This window comes from Mauremys mutica, chromosome 5 (genome assembly GCF_020497125.1).
Source record: "Mauremys mutica isolate MM-2020 ecotype Southern chromosome 5, ASM2049712v1, whole genome shotgun sequence".
Classification (NCBI taxonomy): domain Eukaryota; kingdom Metazoa; phylum Chordata; order Testudines; family Geoemydidae; genus Mauremys; species Mauremys mutica.
Genome location: NC_059076.1, coordinates 123,478,533 through 123,499,455, shown reverse-complemented (window position 1 = coordinate 123,499,455; position 20,923 = coordinate 123,478,533). Strand labels below are relative to the sequence as shown.

General features: G+C 45.7%; 1 protein-coding gene across 2 annotated transcripts in view; it reads right to left on the bottom strand.

Moving 5' to 3' along the window:
* Window positions 1-1,592: 1,592 nt before the first annotated feature.
* Window positions 1,593-20,923, bottom strand: part of MFSD10 (major facilitator superfamily domain containing 10) — a 30,978-nt gene continuing 11,647 nt past the window's right edge. For both annotated transcript variants that reach the window (XM_045020008.1, XM_045020009.1), the window contains 8 exons: window positions 20,056-20,244; window positions 17,066-17,174; window positions 15,248-15,359; window positions 13,587-13,695; window positions 11,886-11,976; window positions 10,210-10,257; window positions 6,754-6,843; window positions 1,593-2,719 (listed from right to left, as the gene is read on the bottom strand). In XM_045020008.1, coding sequence (XP_044875943.1) covers window positions 2,613-2,719; window positions 6,754-6,843; window positions 10,210-10,257; window positions 11,886-11,976; window positions 13,587-13,695; window positions 15,248-15,359; window positions 17,066-17,174; window positions 20,056-20,244 — 855 coding nt within the window. In that variant the 3' untranslated portion in view covers window positions 1,593-2,612. The remainder of the gene's footprint in view (window positions 2,720-6,753; window positions 6,844-10,209; window positions 10,258-11,885; window positions 11,977-13,586; window positions 13,696-15,247; window positions 15,360-17,065; window positions 17,175-20,055; window positions 20,245-20,923) is intronic.

Below are 20,923 nucleotides of genomic sequence, written 5' to 3'. Positions count from 1 at the left end.
CCCTTGCATTCACTGGCCAAGCTAGTCTTCACATTCCCCTACTAAAAATGGTTATGTAGTGCTAAGGAAGTAGACTAGCTGGCAGTTTTCTCCCTCATGGCTGTAGTCCAGGGATCCTTCTATATGCAGTCTGAAGTGCTTCAGTTTCTTTCACAATAAAAGATACGTGTTATGTTAATTACAGGCAGATCAACTGTCTACCATAATGTTTTTCACTAATATGTGTTAAAGCCAAGCAGACTGCACAGTGATGTGCAAGAGGGAGTAGAAACTACTCCACTGATACAGAATTAGGTCTTTACTGTCCCACTCCCATGCTGGAAGCAATCCCACTGTTCCCAGGAGTTGTTTGAGGGTGAGGTGAAACAAGAGCCCAAATCCTTAAGGTACAAATAAGTACACCACCTCCACCCAGGCACTTCTACTTTGACATCCTTAGGAGTGAGCTTCTCCACAGCTCCCTAAGCTTGACAGTAGACTTCTAAGGTAGAGTGTATCCTGGGCTCATCTGTGAACCTCAGACACAGGGAAACCTTCATTGCCTACAACATTTTAAGATCACAGTTTTTGTTAAACCCTTTGAGAGCCCAGGATATATGGTAAGACTAAAGTATCCGATGGGGAAGTAGGGTTAGGAAACCACCTCTGAAGTGATTGTACTTGGACAGAGTGATCCATTAGGTCTCTTTTCTATCATTGATCCCATCTCCCTAGGAGTGTTTAAAAAAAAAAATTCTCTGCAGTGCAAGACAAGCAGATGACAAAGAATTATTAGTGGATGGCTCTGATTGCAGGGAGTGAGAGACGGCACATGGAGAAACCAAGAAAGGAGTAAGACAAACTTTTTGAACCTCTGATTACTTTTCTAAATGGATGGGGTTGGTCTATACTAAGTTTTTCCTCGTTTGAACAAAGATGCTCACCATAACACGGAAGCTCATGTAGACAAGGGCAAATTATGGTCAACAGTGTGCCAGTTCATCAGGTTCTTTACAATAGGGGTCAAAGAGTATAATTTTGCAGTGGAAACAAGCCCTAATTAAACCTTTTGGGGTCACCTAAGTGACAGACTATGACCTGTTCATTAAGAAGACACGGACCGAAACAAAATGGTCTCACTGCTCCTTTATTAAAGGTCCCCCTCCCCTGCATTCCTAAGCAGAAGTGCAGCCAGCTAGACCTTTATGTAAGCCAATGATTGACTAACAAAAGGACAATCTGAAAATATGCATGTTATTACAGGGCATCTTACTAACCTCACTCACTGCAGTAGACCAGTTTGCAATTAACTGTTTGTAGTGAAAAATACAAATATTTGATAAACGCTCAGTATTGAAAAACCTGTTACACAAAATATTAGGAGTATAAAATGTAGCTAAAACACTTTTCCAACTATATTGTACACCGCTACCCCGCTATAACACGGTCATTGGGAGCCAAAAATCCCTACTGTGATATAAGTGAAACACCGTTATATTGGGGTAGTGGTGGCAGGGCTGCAGCGGTGATTTAAAGAGCTCTGGGCTCAGGCCGCTGTGGGGAGCCTGAGCCCTGGGGTAGCGGCAGCAGGGCCCTGGCAGTGAGAAAGGGCCCAGGGCTCCCTGCAGCAGCCAGAGCCCCCGATCCTTTAAAGCACTGCCGGAGCCCCACTGCTACTGCGTTATATGTGAACCAGTGTTATATCAGGTCGGGTTATAGTGGAGTAGAGGTGTATATAACACTTAGGTCACTTGTTTGTTCCTACTGTTCTGCCAAGGGATCATAAATGGAGTCAAGATTGATAGAAGGCTCTCTCACAAGTCATACAAAACTCAGGGTACCAACCCCCACCCAAAAAAAAAAACCCACCAGCTTAAGGCACTAGATATACATTTTACCAAAAAGACCTGCCCCTAACAAATTCCACTAACTGAGGGGGGCTGTCCAAAGGGTATACAAAATAATCTCAATATGATCACAAAATGGGGGAGGGGTTGTATTTTCTCACCATGAACCAATTGAGGTGGCTGGGTCTTGATCAATTTCCCCACTATGTAGCTGCCTGAAAACTCTGCTAATCCATGTTCTCTAAGAGCAGCCAGTGATTGAAATGAAATGGGCACAGGAAGGATATGCAAAAACCCTACTGTGCACATGATTCTGTGAGAAATGATGGCATTTTACATACTGCATCTGGTTGGGAACTGTAGTTAATTTAAGCATGAAATTCTGTTGTGGAGTGAGTCTCAGTTTGTTGAATTCAACCTTTTTCTGCCCATGTAGCTGGCATGATGTCACCATTTTATGTAGCAGGAATACAACTTGCTGAATGACACACACTTGAATCAGATACTTCTCATCTCAACGCTAGTCAAACTGGCTCACAGGCAATGCTGGAGAGAATAACTAGCTGGGTTTCCATCTCCTTAAGTGTTGGGTGTGTGTGTAAGAAAAATGTTTTGTGACAATGGTGTGTATACTGGCGAGTGGAATTTGAGTTGGCCTTCCAGTAAATCAAAACACAGTATTGTTCCATTTTAAATCGCTTCTTAACAGCTGACTCTCCACCACTTTAGCAGTCCCTTGGAAAATGAGTAGTTCTGTACTAGTCATAATGTTGCTCCTCTCTTCGGTTATTCCTCCTTTGTTTGCTGCTTTATGTAACCAAGAAGAACGAGGGGAAGCAGGAACAAAACTGCACTAACAGTGAAGCAAACCTCAGCTCCTGCCAGCCAATAAACTGCAAAAGAAATCAGATATTTAGTTCTTAGGGGGCTATCTTCATTGTACAGATTACCAAGGTTTTTCAAAGTGACTTCCTGGGCAGCCTTGGTACAAATTTGAGTAGTTGCATGTTATAGGTAATTAGAGGTGTAACGATTTGGATTTGCACCTATGATTCCTTCCCCATGACCAAAGAGTGGCTGTAAGTAGCATGTGGCTAACACCCTGGCTGAAAGTCATCCCCTTATTATTAAATTAACCTGTGGAACTCATTGCCATGGAATGCTGTGATGGCCAAAAGCATAACTGGGTTCAAAACCAAGTTAGGTAAGTTCATGGAGGATAGGTTCATCAATGCACAAGATGGTCACAGATGCAACCCCATGCTTAGGGCAACTCTAAATCTCTGACTGGCAGGAACCTGAAGGGAAAGACAGGGATGGATCATTTCAACTGCCCTGTTCTGTACACACTGTACTGGCCCCTGTCAGACGATTGGGCTAGATGGTCTGACCCTGGGTGGTCGTTCTTATGTAACTACATTACACTAGCTAGACAAACAATGGTTTTCAAAAGGTAAGTTTTAAAATTAGGTAGATTCTTTTCACTTTCTACAGCCACAGACAATTTTTCTGCTGTTACGATACCCACCCTCCCTTACTTTGCCTTGTTGAGATTTCACTGGAAGCCAATTAGTTAACTCAGTTCCAAACTGTTTAATTCCACAGCCGTTCCTGCTGCACTTAGCAGGACTTGGGGCTGGCAGACAGCCAGCAGTGCAAAGCCAGAAGGAACACATCAGCAAGAGCGTGAGAGGGGTGCAGAATGACTGCAACGGCAGGAGCAGGGGGCCCATGTGAGAGAAGCAGGATCCACACATGCAAGTTGCTGCTGTCAGCTTGTTCCTAATGAGCATCTGCTCCTAAACTTGTTTCTTCCCTTCACTATACGCAGTCCATATTTGTACCTGCATCCGAATTCCATCCTCCACCACTTGTTCCTGCTATCCCCTTCTCGCCACAGCAACCGACCCTCACGCGCCTCCACTTCAAGCCTTTACAATACTACCTACGTTTTAAGCTGAGATCAAGTACGTATTAAATCTTCTACCTTCCTGGTATCAAATGGTAAATATGGATCTAGCCAGAACTGACTGATTTCCTCCTCCCTACTCTCCCAAGGCAAAACCTGAACCTGGCAGGAGGGGATGAAAACTGCCCGATTAGGAGCCTAGCACAGCTATCCTTGCCCCAGTCACATCTCAGCCCTTCCCTTCGGGCTTTGACAGATATGACGCAATGTTTCTCAGTGGAAGAAAATAGAAGTACGCAGTTGAGACACTTAAGAAATTTGGAGCCGTACCATTCAAATAATTAGCCTGTCTGCTACTTGCTAAGTGCTGCTGTCAACTGAGGTGCTCTACACAGGATGCTTTCTTAGTCAAGCACCAGCCTAATTACTTATAGTAATCGATATCTGTGGCCTCACTGCTTTTCCATATCTTATTCTTTTAGCCCTCGAGAGGTCAGACCCTGGCACTCATGGAAGGACTAAGTATTAAATGTCACAAGGCCTAAAGTTGAGGCAGGTAGAAAATCACATGTCATTCCACAAAGCTGAGTTAGGCCCTCAGGCTCCCTGTACAATGACTGGGAAGAGACAGGCACTACAGCCTCTGATTCGCTTGCACCAGCATGCCAGGTAGGGAGCTGCCTAAGCTAGCCAATGGGAGATGCCGATTGGCGAGGCGGAGAAGCTAAACTCCACCCCTCTGAGGGACCTAGGTGTCTGTCTGTTTGTGATTCTCAGCTGTGAACCCTCTTCTCCCTCAGGTGTTTTCTGCAAGAAGCTGGAGTGGCGGTGGGGGGGAAAGAGACCTCATAACTTTTAGCCCGGTGCTTGGGATGTGTGCTCCGATTCTCTCCTGCTGAAGCAGTTCCACTGTGTACATATAATAAAAGAGGCCAGAGCCTGGGTGGACTCTAATCATTCTTACGCTTGCATGCTCATATGCTCGCTCTCTCTTGCATGCTCAATTAATGTAGTTATTTATCCACAGTGCAATGGCTTCAACAGGCAAGGGTGAGGGAGACCTGTATCAGACAATCCCATAGCCCCATGGTTAGAACACTCACCTGAGAGGTGGCAGAGCCCTGTTCAAATCAAGTAAAAGGGGGAATTGAACTAGTACGGGGTCTCCAACATCCCAGATGAGCTAAATGTTATGAGGACAGCCTGCCTACTCCCCACCTTCCCTGGCTGATTCATGCGAAGGCGCCTGCTCAGAGAACACCTACCCAACTTGACCTTGTCAGTGTGTTAGGCAGAGGAACACGTAGCCAATGCCTGACTGGCTCTGGGGTTTAGGCAGGTGCTAGGCCAGGGATGGGCAAACTACCGCCTGTGGGCCGGATCTGGCCTGCCAGCTGGTTTAATCCAGCCCTCAAGCTCCCGTCGGGGAGCAGGGGCGGGAGCCACTCCACGCAGGTCCCGGAAACAGCAGCAGGGTCCCCGTCCGGCTCCTACGCATAGGGGCAGACAGGGGACTGCACGCTACCCCCACCCCAAGCGCCACCCCCGCAGCTTGCATTGGCCAGAAACCGCAGCCAATGGAAGCTGAAGGAGCTGCACCTGCGGACAGGGCACGCCTCCACGTAGGAGCCGGAGAAGGGACATGACACTGCTTCAGTGAGCCACTTGAGGTAAGTTCCGCCCTGAGCCTCTCCCCCACACCCCAGCCCTGATCCTCCCACCCTCTGAACCCCTTGATCCCAGTCTGAAGCACCTGCCTGCATCCCAAACCCCTCAGCTCCAGCCCCAGCCCTAGAGCCTGGAGCCCTCACCCCCCACCCCGCCAGCCTGGAGCCCCTCTCCTGCACCCTGAATTCCTCATTTCTGGCCCCATCCCAGAGCCCACATCCCCAACCAGGGCTCACACCCCCAACCCCAATTTTTTGAGTATTCATGGCCCGCCATATAATTTCTATTCCCAGATGTGGCCCCAGTCTATGCCCAGAAGGGAGCAGTGATTGTGCAGGCCCAGCAGCAAAAACACAAGCACCGAGGGAACTTTTTACTGCACAAACTTAGGTGCCTACAAGGTGCAGCAGCAGTTTTGTGAATCACAGTGGAGCCTAAAACTGGGACTTACTGACACTTGGGTGCCCAAGTCCGTTTCTGACTCCAGGGCTTAGTCCCTGGTTTACTTTGCTAGATCCACTACAGCGCAGGGTTCAGTTCTGCAACATACTAATAGGCCTCAGGACATACTTTACATAAAAAAACTTTTCTGTGCATTTAAACACTGGATGGGCGGAATCTGTCGGACCCAGGCTTAGACCCAAGGTGCCTCTGCCTCCTACTCTGGGCCTGTTAGACCTCCCTGGACACTGACACTGCAGCTGTAAGCAAAGAAACAAAAAAATCCACAGCAGCGAGACTCAAACCACAGCTCAACTGACTCTGGCTCATGCAGCTTGCTCGGTGGGGCTAGGAGTAGCAGTGTTGACAGTCTTGCTTGGGCAGTACCCAGGGCTCTGCGACTAAGGTTACCATACGTCTGGGTTTCTTTTTGGGAACCTGAAATATGGGAACTCTACAACCCTCTCCCTTCATTGGGCTTCAGAGCCCAGGCTCCACCTCTAGGGTCTGCACTGCACAGCCCGACCTTTAGTCAGCTGAGCGTAGGGTGGCCAGGCATCTGGTTTTTCAACCGGAATGCCCGGTCGAAAAGGGATCCTGGCAGCTCCGGTCGGCAGTACCGTTAAAAGTCCGTCTTGAGTACCTTGACCCATGTGTGAGCGATTCCTGTTGAAGTCAATGGGAGACCCCCCCATGAGGGTATAACTTGCCCCTTAACTTGCAACAGTTAGGAATGTTCGGCAAAGACATGCAATTTACTACTCAATCATGTCTACATTCCCATTGCCACGTCCCACCTGTTTCTCCCTATGGCCCCTTCCCTGGAACTTTCTAACGGCTGCCAGGCTGAAGGAGCCAGAGAATGACATTTTATATTGCCAGGGTGGTGCAGGAGCATGCACCGCTTACCTGCTGCTGACAAGATTGGTCCCAGAGCTCTTGCGAGGGCCCCCAGGCTCCTCAGAATTCCCATTACTGTTCCCTTCTGGCTGGCTGAGCCTGTGCAAGGAAAAGTGCCGCACCAATTAGTTAGTTCTTTGAACAAGACCCTTTTTTCCCCCCCTGCACTTGAATCCTGGTTTCTGTGCATGTCAGATTTGCTGTTTTATACCACTCACAGCTCACTCACTCCCCATCCACTGAGCACGCTGCTTCCTGAGTAGTTTTTCCTCTCCACTGAGGAGGTGACAGTAGTTGCTGAACATGACTTCTGTGTTGGGAAAATATAATTAATAGCTCTTGCTGTGAGTGCTTGTTCATCAGCTTTCACATGCTGCAGCTCAATGCCAGAACAGCATTACATAGCTTCTGTGAGGTTCTCTGTGCAACTACTGCTCTTCACTGAATTGCAGGAGGGCTTCACATTCTTCTTGTTAGAGAATGAATTTTTACATCTTCTTTGATTTGACCAGATTTAGGTAGAGAAACTATAGGTTTTAAAAAGAAAGGTTAATGATACATGCACATGTCAATATGTAGATACACAGATATGAGTATAAACAGCATCAAGTCATTATAAGAAGAAACAGCATTTTCTGTCTTATTATTATCCCTAAGCAACCATTACTAATACTGGAGGCTGTAATGGAACGAAGGGGTCAGTCTTCAGTGCATGATACAGCAGCTATGGTTTCTTTGTGTATTTTGTGCAAGGGTATTATGTAACAACCACGGCTCTGGACCCAGGTTTTTCCTTGCTGATCAAACCAGTGTGAAGGAACTGGTTCCACTGCTAGCAGAGGTGGTCAGTGCTTCTCTGTAGAGAGATCAGCCACCTGCCCACCTTAAGGAGGCTTTTGTGCAGCCTTAGTTCAAGAAACCAACAATCAATTGTCCTCTTCTTGATCTTCTATTTTGGGTTAGGGTTAGAGAGAAGGTGGTGGTGAGTGAACTCTGCGGGAACCTAGATGCCTCAGGTTTCTTTAACCCTATCCATTTGGGTACAAGCCTGGGTACTCAGAAGAGACTGCAATAGTGATGTTGGTAGATGATCTCCTTGCAATGGATGAAGATGCCAGGAGTGTCAGATCTGACAGCACTGCTCATGACTTGCCATCAGGTGACTTTGTTACTTCCTTGATGACTGTTTCCAGAGTTCCCAGTGTTGGGCATTTTCTCTTCCTGCTTGAGGGTTCTGCCATGTGGCGTTCCATAGTGTTCCATCTAGTATCCTCTCTATGCAATGAGTAGGTGGGGCCTGCAGGGTGGTACGGGCAGAGGCACTTCCAGCATGCCATTCGATAGCTAGGTTTGTACCTCTATCTCACCTGACCAAACTAGGGCTGTCAAACACCCGCACCAGTGTCTGAGAGGGAACAGGACATGGATGAGAGCTAGCTAGCTGATGTTCAAGCCTGATAAGACCAAGACAATGCTGGCAGGTTGAAGGAAGCAACCAGAAGATATGCAGTCCTCCTTACTTGATTGTCCCACCTGTTACTGCATTTGAGGGTACCCGGATTGTTGAATCCACAGAGCATCAGTGTCTAGAAAGGCTCCTCCCCCTCCCCCCCAGGAGTTTGTAACCTTGCTGCTGCTATTCATGGCTTTGTCACTTCGAGTAGATGAGAGCAGTATGGCTTGTGGGGATGGATTAGCTCAGGGGTCGGCAACCTATGGCATGCGTGCCAAGGAGTCCCGGCAGGCAGCAGCGTGCCATTAAAAATCCGGCCCGGCCCGCTCTTCTCCGGCCTCCACTCCCTTGCCCCCAACCCCGTGAGGGAAGGGGGCAAGAGACTGAAGCTTGGTCCTGCCGGCTCCCCTGCCTCTTCCCATAGTGTGCTGGGTTCCTGCCCCTACTCCGCCTCTCCGTCCCGCCCTCCCTGCTGGCAGATCAGCTGATGGCCCTTGCGAGGGAGGGGGTCGGGAAGGAGCAGAGTCAGCGTGCTTGCTGCTCCCAGTGGAAGCAGAGAAGAAGCGGGGGCGGGGGCAGGGCCTGGGGTTGGGGGCGGAATAGGGGCATATCCCCTCCAGCCCCCTGCCCTGACCCTGACCCCCCTTCACACACACCCCAGCCCTCTGCCCTGACCCCCCCACACACACAGCCCTCTGCCCTGAGCCCTGCAGCCCCGCACACCCCCAGGCCCGTGCCCTGAGCCCCGCACACACCCCAGGACGCTGCCCTGAGCCCTGTACCCCCCTCATACACACCGAGCCCTCTGCTTGACTCCTCCACCACCACCATGACCCCAGCCCTGACTCTGGCACCCCCACACATACCCAGCCCCCCCTGCCCTGACACCTGCACCCCCCCTCACATGCCCCTCGCCCTCTGCCCTGACTCTTGCACCCCCCACCACATCCCCAGCCCCCCCCACTCCATGCACCCCCCACATCCTGACTCTGGCACCCCCCACATCCCCACCCCCACCTTGAGCACCAAATGGGAGCACCTGCACCCCATACACCAAATGGGAGCTGCCCAGATAAATGCCCCACACCCAAACCTCCTGAGCCCCCTCCCTCATTCTAGCTCCTGGCCAGACCCTTCACCTCCAGCCCTGTGCTCAGTGCACTCCCACCCTCAGTGCAGTGCAGAGAGAGGAAGAGACTGGGCCAGAACCAGGGAGAAGGTAGGTACCCACTGTATGTGGGGAGGGCCGGGACCCCAGGCCGGCAGCGGGCTGAGCGGGTCCGGCAGCCGGGATCCCGGCTGGCAGAAGCCGGCGGATGGAACCCCTGAGCGGCAGTGGGCTGAGCGGCTCAGCTCACTGCCGGTCTGGGGTCCCAGCCGCCGGCCCCGCACAGCCTGCTGCTAGTCTGGGGTTCTGGCTGCCGGCCCCTTGCCAGCCCGGGTCTCAGCTGCTGACCCCGCTCAGCCTGCTGCTGGCGTAGGTGAACAGAACCCCAGACCAGCAGCGGGCTCAGCAGGCCGGCGTCGTAAGATCAACATTTTAATTTAATTTTAAATGAAGCTTCTTAAACATTTTGAAAACCTTGTTTATTTTACAATACAACAATAGTTTAGTTATATAATATATAGACTTATAGATAGAGACCTTCTAAAAATATTAAAATGTATTATCGGCACACGAAACCTTAAATTAGAGTGAATAAATGAAGACTCAGCACACTGCTTCTGAAAGGTTGCCGACCCCTGGATTAGCTAATGCCTTTACTTTTAACTGGCAGTATTTTTAGCTTTTGTCAAATGCACTTAGAGCTGAGGACAGGCTTTTGGTATGTTATAAATCTAACTCGTGTAACCCCATGTCAGCTCTGAAAGTCCAGGTTCCAGCACTAAATGCATATTGCTGTAACAGCAAACGGGTGTTAAGTGGAACTGGATTTTGTATTTGCAGTTTCAGTTAAAGTTAGCGTTGTACAGACAAGTGCTGCCCCTCCAACAAGTAAAGAGCCACTTACCATAGCCTGACACCACTGCTGACAAACAAGGAACAACAATGGCAGCAGCTAGAAAAGATGTAAGAGTAGGTTAGAATAGGGTTAGCAGCAAGGATAGCTGTAGCCAGAAATGCAGCCACACTGGTTACTACTGCACAGAAAAATGTGGAGCCCTAGGGCATTATACCAACAATTAATCATAAGGTTTCATTCAGTTTAATAACAAAAACACCCCCACAAAGCCAACCTCCACAAACAACTCTTGCAGCCATAAAGGCTATGAGGATTCAGCAGCTGTTTTACATTACAGCCTTTCTTCTTGAGAGCCCTAGAGGGAAGGGCATTAAGGGTCACAGTTACATTCTATTCAGCTAACTAGTAGTTTTCCAGATCTCTATCATCTTGTCAGGTGTAATGGGAGAAGGAATCTTTCATACATCACATGCTCGGTGAGATGGCCATGTGTGGAATCATGAAGAGTCCTCTGAGACACATAAGTGTACAGTACTTATGAATAAAGTGGATAAAAGCAACTATATTGTTCTACAATGCAGTATGCAGATGCCAAGTCTAATGAGAAAATACGCTAGCTCACAGAGCCCAAACTAAACACAACAGCCAAGATCTAACAATGAGAACTGCCCTCTTGCTGAAACAGACTGTGTTTCTCCCAGTAAGGAAGAGCTGTAGCATACAAAATACTTCCCAGCAAGGAAAGGACAATCAGATGGCAGGAGCTAGGCATCCTCAGTGAGTCTGAATGATTTGTTAATTTTTCACATACACTTGTCCCTAGACAAGCAAGCTGTCAAACAGACTTCCTAAAACAAGAAACCTTTGTTTTTAATTCAGGGATTTAAAATTTTGTACCGATTATAAAATGCACCTCCGCCATTCAAAAGAGAATATCCTGTTGTTGTAATAATGTTAACTCTTTTGGAAGCATCTTATGGTGCCTGTCTGAGAAAAGATTTAAGGTGCTTAAGTCCCACTGAAGTCAAGCATGCACTAACGTGCTTTTCCAAATAAGGACGGACCTAAACTCATGCTTAATGGCTTTCCTGAATGGAGGCCTAAATCTGCAAAAATTTCTTCCTTTTAAACATACATATGTCCATGCACACACACTTCTGCACTCTGCTTCATAAATGACAGATTGAGTTGTCCCACCCTTCCCCGCCTGTGGTTAGTGAGGCAGGAGAGCAGAAAATTATACTGTTGACTAAGTCCTCCCTTGACTGTGTTGTACCATATACACTTCTCATTCCTGCTCTGACAGACAGTTATGCAGCTCTCCTCTGCCCAGCCTCCAAAGTGTAATGAATAAAGCAGTTGTCACAGTTCTGAAAAGCAGAGCTGCCTCTCTTTTACTAAGCTGGAGTATTTTTATTTAATGTACAAGTTGTCTCTAGGTCGGGGAGAGAAAAAGAATCTGAAATGCTCCCCAGTCAGCTGAGACAAGATGAGTGCTGGTGACATTTACAAACATCACCATGACGACTTCTAGGGATACAATTAGCATCAGAATAACCCAGAGCTGTGATTCCTTCCAGGTTTTATAAGCAAGAAAGTCAACTTTTATTGCCTATTCCATGAAGCCTGAAGTACATCTTTATTAAACAGGGTGAGGAAATCTATGAAGTTGATTTGCCATGCTTCGGCTTCAATGCCTATTGGGAACAATTTGAATAGCTCACCGAAAGAATAGAGCAACAGTCCAGCACTCAGCACCGTCACATTACCAGCCCATCCAATTAACAAGAAAGCTGGAATCAACAGCATTATAGCCTAAAAATAAAAAAAAATGCAAAATGAGTGTGTTTCTATTACATCTAAAGCCATATGCATCATAAAAGCCTAATCCTAGGTTTCTTGGCACTGCGCTGCTGCTGCTGCTGAGAGGGGATATATTTAAGTTAAAGAGACAGTTCCCATGTTGCTAAGTTTCCCTCTCTAGATTGGTCTGTTGTTTTTATTCATGGGAGATTTATTTCCTGTTAGGTGTTGGGGAAGTGGAGATTGTGTCACTGATGATGTAAAGGTAGAGAATGCCCAGACCAGATTGGCAGAACTGGGAAAGAAACTTGTGTAGAATAGAGCAATAGGAGCATTTTGTCCCCTTTCTCCTGGTAGTGCTGATGGATGCTAGGAGATGCTGCATCCGCCCCTCATCAGCTGGAGGGTTAGTCACCATGGTGCAGGGGAAGAAGATCCTTAGAGTTCAAAGAACACGAACCACCCCAAGGTAAAAAGAAACAGGACAAGATTCTCCTCTTCCTGCTGTGCAGTAGATCTCTGCTCCCATGTTGTGCTTTCCCCCTTCCTATTTGAAAGCACAATATCAGAGCCAGGTTCCACCATGTGATTCACAAAAGAGAACTTTAATTTTTCCCCAACTCTCTCACATTTTTTACAATTCAAGCATAGCTGAATTGCTGTTTTCACTCTGCTAAAGAGGAACCACACCCTCAGCACTGACCCAGATTCACCTCTGAGTTACTAGAGTTAACCGTGACTGAAGGAAACTGACTAGATTTCAAAATTGATAGCATCCCTTAGAATGATTTACCCAGCGCCAGAAAGGCAGTCAGAGATGGGATTACAATTCAGGAGTTCTTGCCTCTTAGTCCTGTGTTCCACCACTAAACCACACCAGAAATCACTGGAAAATATACTCCTCATATCACATAGACTTGAACCTGTGTGCGTGAACTGGGCTAACTCTCGGAAGTGTCAGCAGCTATAAAGAACTTAGATTACAGACATTTTAAATAATATATTAGAGGGAAAGAAGCTACAGTACTGTGGGAGATGATTTGTATGTTTTAATGTTTTGTCTGCTTGAAGAATGTCACTACAGTGTTAATAGACAAAATATGCCCATTCAGTTAGAAGCATTAGCAAATGGCCTAAAGAAGTCACTTAGGCCTGGTCTACACTAAGAAGGGGGGGGTCGAACTAGGGTACGCAAATTCAGCTACGTGAATAGCGTAGCTGAATTCGAAGTACCCTAGTTCGACCTACTCACCCGTCCAGACGCAGCGGGGTCGAACTCCGCGGCTCCCCCGTCGACTCCGCCACCGCCGTTTGCAGTGATGGAGTACCGGAGTCGACCGCAGCGCTTCCGGAGTTCGAACTATCACATCTAGATCAGCCGCGATAGTTCGAACTCCGAGAAGTTGAACTCGCCGCGTCGACCCGGAAGGTAAGTGTAAACCTACCCTTAGATGTACTGATGAAGTCAAAACAAAGCTCACTCCATCCCTCTGATTTTAATCCCTAGTACAGTTACAGCCATAAAATGCCTTCTGGTTGCTTTATTAATTAAAAAGTAGCATGTCAGAGTCGAGAGGAAATGGAATAAATACAAATAATATATGTTTAAAAGAGAAATATACCCTTTTTACGGCTTTGATTTCACATCCTGGCCTGATTCGGCGAGTGTAGCCTCCCTGGATCACAGCCATTGTCATCCCAATAAAGAAAAACATCTTGCCTTGCTGCATACTAGAAGGGGTTGGAGAGAGGAAGGAAGCACAAATTATACACGGCTACCACTCATACACAAAGTCTTCCTCTTGGATCTAGATTACTATTTCCTAAATGAAAGAGATCTATACTTTAGGTGTCCACGTGGGGCCTTAACATTCAGACAGCATTAGACACCACCACCAATCAAAATAAAAAAATAAAGGTAGACTGGATTGCTCAGAGATATAGAGCTCTTCACTTTAGCCTGCTGCTATCTAAGGCATTCCTAGGGCAGCCCAAGGGTAGGTATTCCAGGACTTTACTGACCAAAATAGGTCACCAGAAAGCCGCCAGACAGTAAGCTATGTGAAATGAGTTGTTGGTTTCCAGTGGACAACGTGTTTCACATCCTAGAAACCAACACCCCCATCGGCAGCCTCAGCAGAGAGGGGAAGGAAACTGAACAATTAACCCTGGCAATGGCCCCTTGAGGTGAGGGTAAAGGTACATTGGTGGCGAAGCTTGTACTGCCATTGCCCACGCTGTTCCTCCTCTCTAGAAAATACAGCATCTTTAATAAACCACGGACAAATTTTAAATTAAAAAGATACAAGTTTGGGCAAAACAGAATTCCTGGGCCAGTCCTCTCTCATCACTATTGGCTACCAAAGTATTTGGATTGTATCAACTCTTACCTACATACCTAGCTTGTCCTCCTGCCCAGTTCATTCAAGGATGTCATAACACAGTCATGATCATGGTCATAAGAGTGACATATCCAAACAGCGGATAGTTATTATATCAATGAATGAATTGCGCAGAAGCAGCAGGATTATCACAAAGGAAAAGGCTTCTAGTGACATACAAAGATCTTCGTAAATCATATTATGATGAGGGAAAGACAGGAATAGAAAGAATATCTAGAAACAAAACCAACCAGGGACAAGGACTACTCACAGGAATAAATGCTACAAGATCTGGCCCCAAGTTGGGACTCTCTCTACAAGCCAGCAATTAAACTGCTTTCAAGAAGAGAATAATAATATGAAAGAGTACAACAGGGTTTGATTAAAGGAATTCAGCCAACCAAAAGTTGAATTACATAAGGGTTTGCAGACTGTATATAATACAGAACTCTGCTGAGCAAATATAATCACATAGCTAAACCCTATATCCATTCTGCTTTATTTAAGCCTCAAGATACATGCTGACACAGAAAAGCTCTTTGGGTAGCTTTACATGAATCAATACAGCCAGGCCAGTTAAGCACAAATTCAATGTACATTTTCCATTTGTTCTGATTCCATCTCTGCACATCAATTTTTCTTTAAATTTTAATTATAATTTCAGGGTATTTGCTTTCCTGATAGATGTGTCTGTATTTCAACTATTCTTCCTGGCTTATAAAGAGAAAACTTGGAGCATTAGAAATCAATTTGTAACAGAATGAAGTCTTCTAGCATGTTAACGCTGATCATTAAAAGGCACCCTCGAAAATTAGGAGAAGCCTTAAGAGGGTCTCTTGAGAAAACAATGAACAAAGTAACGCTAAAGAGTACACAGCACATCTCTTCTAAGCACACTGTACCTGCTGAACTGGAATCGCTGATGGGTGAGAAAACTCAATGTGTATTCAAGACCAGAAAACAGGAAGAGATAAAGGAAATAAACTAGGCCCAGGACCTTGAGATTCTGAAGGTCTAAATAAAAAAAAAAAGAGAGAAGGAGACACTACACCATAAGTACCATTTTAAAAAAAGATAAAAGCAACATTCAGTATCACTTAAATAAAAAAGGTCGGAGACTTATTTCCGATGCTCATATTAAATATCCACATGCCACACACCACAGATTAGACTCTGGCCCCATTTCTGTGACTAGAGTATAAGGGCAAGTCTACACTACTGTGCTACATCGGTGCAGCTGCACTGCTGTAGCGTGTCTGGTGAAGACGCGCTATGCCAACGAGAGAGTGCTCCCCCGGCGGCATAATTACTCCACCTCTGCGTGAGGCAGAAGCTATGTCAGCAGGAGAGCGCCTCCCACTGACATCACACTGTGTGGACACCGCTTTAAGTCAATGTAACCTACATTGCTCATGGGGGTGTTGTTTTCACACCCCTGAGCAACATATAAATTACATCAATTTAAGTGGTAGTGTAGATCAGTCCTTAGGGATTAAAGTGAAAAATAAGAGCAATAACTTCCAAGGACGTGAACACTCAGTCATATCATTAAAGTTCTCTTCCTACTGGAAGGAAGCCAATGGGTAAAGACTTTACTACCCCCAACATTTAGCCCTCAATGTTTTCTTTAATTGAATACCTTTGTTTTATAGGACCAATATGGATGCTAATGTTGTTGGTCTATCTCTTGAGCATTAGTGGAAGTGGTCAATTATAGAGTGTAGGTGGTTTGTAATTGGCCTTGAAAAAGGAAGTGTCCTGTGCTTTACAGAAGTAGATGGAGATGGTTTATATGGTTTTATGCTACACAGTTAAGAATAAGATGTGTTTCACAGTTCTAACAATATTCCTTTGCACCATTACAGTAGTTGGAAGGACAGATTAACTCACTGGTATGACCGGCAAATTCCAAACACCTTTACTCAGAGAAAGGCCCAGCCAAAGCCCTGTGTCTGAACATCCCCAAACTTTGAGAGGGGAAGTTTGAAATCAAAATTCCATCTGAAGTTAGAGAAAAATGCCTCAGGACATAAGTGCTGTCTTCTAGTTTTTTCCTAGGGACACTCCACCCCCACTCTGCCTCTTCCCCCCAAGGCCCCGCCCTCACCCACCTCTTCCTGCCCTTGCCACACACACCCCTGCCCCTGCTCTACCCCCTCCTTGAGGCCCCTGCCCACCGCTCTCCCCCAAGCCCCTCCCTGAGCTGCCAAATAGCTGTTTGGCAGTGTGGCCGAAGAGCGGTGGCTAGTGGGTGCTGAGCATCCACTATTTTTTTCCCCATGGGTGCTCCAAGGCCAGCTGAGTCTGCGCCTATGCCTCAGGATCTGGCATTCCTGGTTTCCAGCCTGGCACTGTGGAATCAAGGTTATCCAACTCACGGCTTGCTCTGTCTCTTTAGGTCAGTTAATTTGCTGTGATGTACCTACAGCTGCAGCTAATGCCCACGCAGAACAGAGAAGGAACGATGGAAAGGAGACTGGCTCCAGACCCCTGACATAAAACCTCAAAGCCATTCCTTGGAGATAACAAAGCCCTGGTCAACACCCAGTGCAGCTTGCAACTCCCATTTTGTAAATAGTTAACGTGGGTCTGAAAGATCGAGGGGTGGGGGGGTTTGCTTCTGAAATGGTCAAAATAAAGGGAGAAAAAGTGTATTTAGAAATCACCGCCATATCAAGGGAACACGTATGGCATAATGTGAAAAAACAAGCAGCGCTTACTCTCCCTCGAAGGTGAGTCCTTTCCTCTGGTGACGGCAGAGAACTGAAACAAAGCCAGCGGACTAAGCAAGTCACTCCCTGCCTGAAATCCACACATCACGGAGGATACCTAAGAAGAGAGAGACAACTGGGGCTAACTTGTATGAACTGGAGCAGGATGCCAACAATCCTAATGTTTGGAATGCATGTAAATGTGCTTCAAAATTGGCCTTTGGTAGCCAAAAGGCGGAACATTTCTAACAAAAACCAAAAAACCAAAAAATACTCAAACCTTTCACAGAGAACAGAATACAAGGTTTTACCTCTAACCAGACTTGACAGCATAGGCCACATGAGCAAATGTTCTCCATAAACAGGTGCATACACAAACTGCAATCAGCTAATGGCACGTCTACCAGATACACACATACAAACAAGGGGTTGGTGTGCACAATTTTATCCCAAGCACCTCTAGACTGATTTTGGCTATTGATTAACTTATACCCATTTCACCCTGAAGCCAGGATAAGTGTCAGGGCCCAAAGAAAAATAACCAGCAGATAACCATTTCTCCTCTTTTACTTTACCGGTTAGTTTTGTAATTAAGAATGGACAAGTTTGCCTCTGTTCCATTCACCAATCTTCACTTCCCTGTTGTCCAGAGGGGCTCCACTGGCCTTGCATATTTATAAGGCATATATTATTATTTGTTTGCATTACACTAGCACCTAGAAGACCCAAAGATCAGGTCCCCTAAAGCTATTGAAATACATGCAACATGTGCAATCGGATACATGATCTGTATCACACAAACAACCCAAGGTGTAGCATATAAGTGACTGCTTTATTGTTTGCATTTGCAGCCCTTTTAACCAGCCACTGACACCTACTGGGAAACCATGAGGAAAAAAAAATCCTTTCTAGAAACATTGTGCTAATATGGTCTGTATTTTTTATCGGCTAATTTTTCACTGAGAGGAATCTCTGCTTTTTTAATACTTCATCTACCCTTGCTGCTTATGCCTCACCTTAGCCACAGCCTTCTGTGATCCCACAATAGATTGTTCTGTGTAGTCAATTACTGTCTCACCATCAAAGGATTTGGATTTAAAAATCAAAGTGGGGAGAATTAGAGAAAACTATTAAATATGCGAAATCACCATTGCTAAATGGAGTGGTTTCTTTAAGACATTAAGGCAGGACTAAATCATAATTTCATGAGGCAGGCATGGGGAGCCACAAGGTGGATTGAAGAGCCCTGCATAATAATACAGATGCACTTTATATCTTCAAAGCCCTGTCCAGACCTGAACTAATGAACTCTCACATCATCTCTGTCTACAAAGAGTGTCCATAGCCCTAACAGACTGCCATAAACATACAAAAGGAATTGTTTGAATTTTTAAAAGTACGCAGGAAAAAAGCATCAAAGTCCTTAGCTAGGATTTCAGACCACATGATGTATGAAAGAGCCATAAAAAAATCATAGTGGGGGAATAAAGGAACAGCCATTGCACACGACACACCCAGCTGGCATCACTTAGGGAAGGTCTAAAGTTTTTGCCATGTCTGGAATAGCACAGGCAAACTTTCCTGTGCTATTCTAAATGCCCAAATATGGAGACAGAGGGTTCTCCATTCCACAAGTGCCTTGTAAATGGAGGGTATGTTTAAAGGGCTGGGTGCTGCTTAGAAAGGAGGGACAGAGACAATGACACTGATCAAGCCTGCTGCAATCCCTAAAATCAATGGCGTTTTACCTACTTACACCCAGGGCTGAATTTGGTCCAATGCTACAAGTTTCTGTCTCCAGGGGCTTACAGAGGAACCTGTTTCAGGGCCATCCTCAGGTATACGCGGCTGCTTAGGACACCCAAAAATTTGGGGCACAACTGGGACCATAAGTGCTGACTTCTCATCTTGCCAGTTATAATAATCCTCTTCTGGGCCAAAGAATGAGGCAGGAATTACTAATTACTAAGTCTGGGTAAAATTTTCAAAAGTACTGTACCTATACCACAGAATAAGGTATTGTTTTTTGAAAGCCTAAGACTCATTTTAGAAGTGGTTTAGGCACTTGGGGGGGCATATTTTCAGAAGGTATTTAGGTGCCTAAAGACACAGATAGACATATAGTGGGATTTTCAGAAACACCTAGATGTCTAACTCCCCTTTAGGCTCCTAATTATCTTTAACCAAAAACTGAGCCCTTAAACTTCTAACTTGCAATAAGACTTTACAGAACTCAGGCTCCTAAATCACTTCTGAAAATGGGATTTAGGTGCTTTTGACAATTTGACCCAGTGTCTATCTGATGTTGGCACAGCAATAATGGAGAATTAATAATGCACTCAAAGCTGGAGTTCTTGTTCATCCGAGTAAGACACAGAAATCTCCATCCTTCCCACTCCAAGTAGAGCATTCATGGTATTTTTAGTCTCATACAGTGCTTAGGCACTACAATGACGAGCACATTATAAATATTGACAGACAATTAGAAAAAGATTGCCAGACTGTTACTGACAGCTGTATCCTGATTAGTTTAGGCTAGACAACCAATTTATGGCCTGCTTTGGCTAATGGGAGAAATTATGTTTTAAACAAATTTCACTGTATTTTCATGATTGAGTTAGAATATTGTCTGAAATTCTCAAATTAGATTGGGCCAGCTCAGGGTGACACAGTATTCTTGGGTTTGTCTATTGGCCCTATCAGTTTCTGAAGAATTTGAAGTTTAGCAAACCCAACAGAAATTCAGTGGTAACTATCTAAGCATTTTTGATGCACTGCAGTACCTAGGACATGACTGCTAATCACAATTGCTACTTTCTGTCATCACCAATTTAGGTGGGTTTAACTTCTGGTCTAAGGACTGAACCAAATCCCTGAGCCATCAGGTTCTGGAGAGTTTCTGTCCCTCCCCATTCATTTCTACTGTTTCAATCATTTTCAAGTCCTGCCCTTGCCTATAGGAAATATGGATTTTCAGAGCCACTCTCAGCATATTTTACCCGTTTTTCTTTGGGGAGTGTCTCTGGAAGCAGGAAGAAGATGAAAATGAAGTCAGCAACAGCAAACATAAGCGCAAGCAAAGCTGACCGAAGATAGAAGACCTCTCCTTTCCCTGTTTCCATGGCAAGGTAAGCTCCAATCATAGGACCCACAGTAAATCCAAGTGAGAAAGCAACACCAATCATTGCCTGTTGAGATATAGTAAACTTGAAGTTAATGACGAAGAATTTTTTTTTTTGGTAAAACTTGATAACTGTTAGGTCTGTCATGCTCTGATAGAAGCTAAATTGTTGTGCCAAATGCTAACACAACATCAAGCGTGATCAATTATGCAGGTAATGGAATTAAACACCTTTTGATCCAATTCAGAGAGTCAGTTCTAAAGCTATTCTATCTCTTGCTAAACATCCATGAAGCAAATGCCAAAAAAAAATCCACATCCACCTCGAGGGAAGGGGCAAGCGTGTGGCAAACAGCAATGAATGGCAAGGCAGAGATAACTGCAACAAAGCTGAAGCTTTCATGACTGGGCAGAAAATAAAATGAGCTACCATTCAATAAATGGCCGTGACACTTTTCAGCATGGTAAAGGGCCACCCAGAAATCATTTCCACTGCTAAGGCTCCTTTGAAATAAAGAAAGTGGAGAAAAAAAATGGGGGGGGGAAGGTGAAACGTACTCATTCAGTTCAGGATTTTAGACAAAACGTGTCTAAAACCATAAAGCCCTGGGATGTGCTTTTAGATTGTAAAGCTGCTCAGTGTAGGATGGTGTCAGTGCATCATGTGTACCACCTTGGTGGCAATGATGTTGTTTCTCATCCCCCATGGTTCTTTTGCAATTCCTAGCTACTGCCCTATCGATACA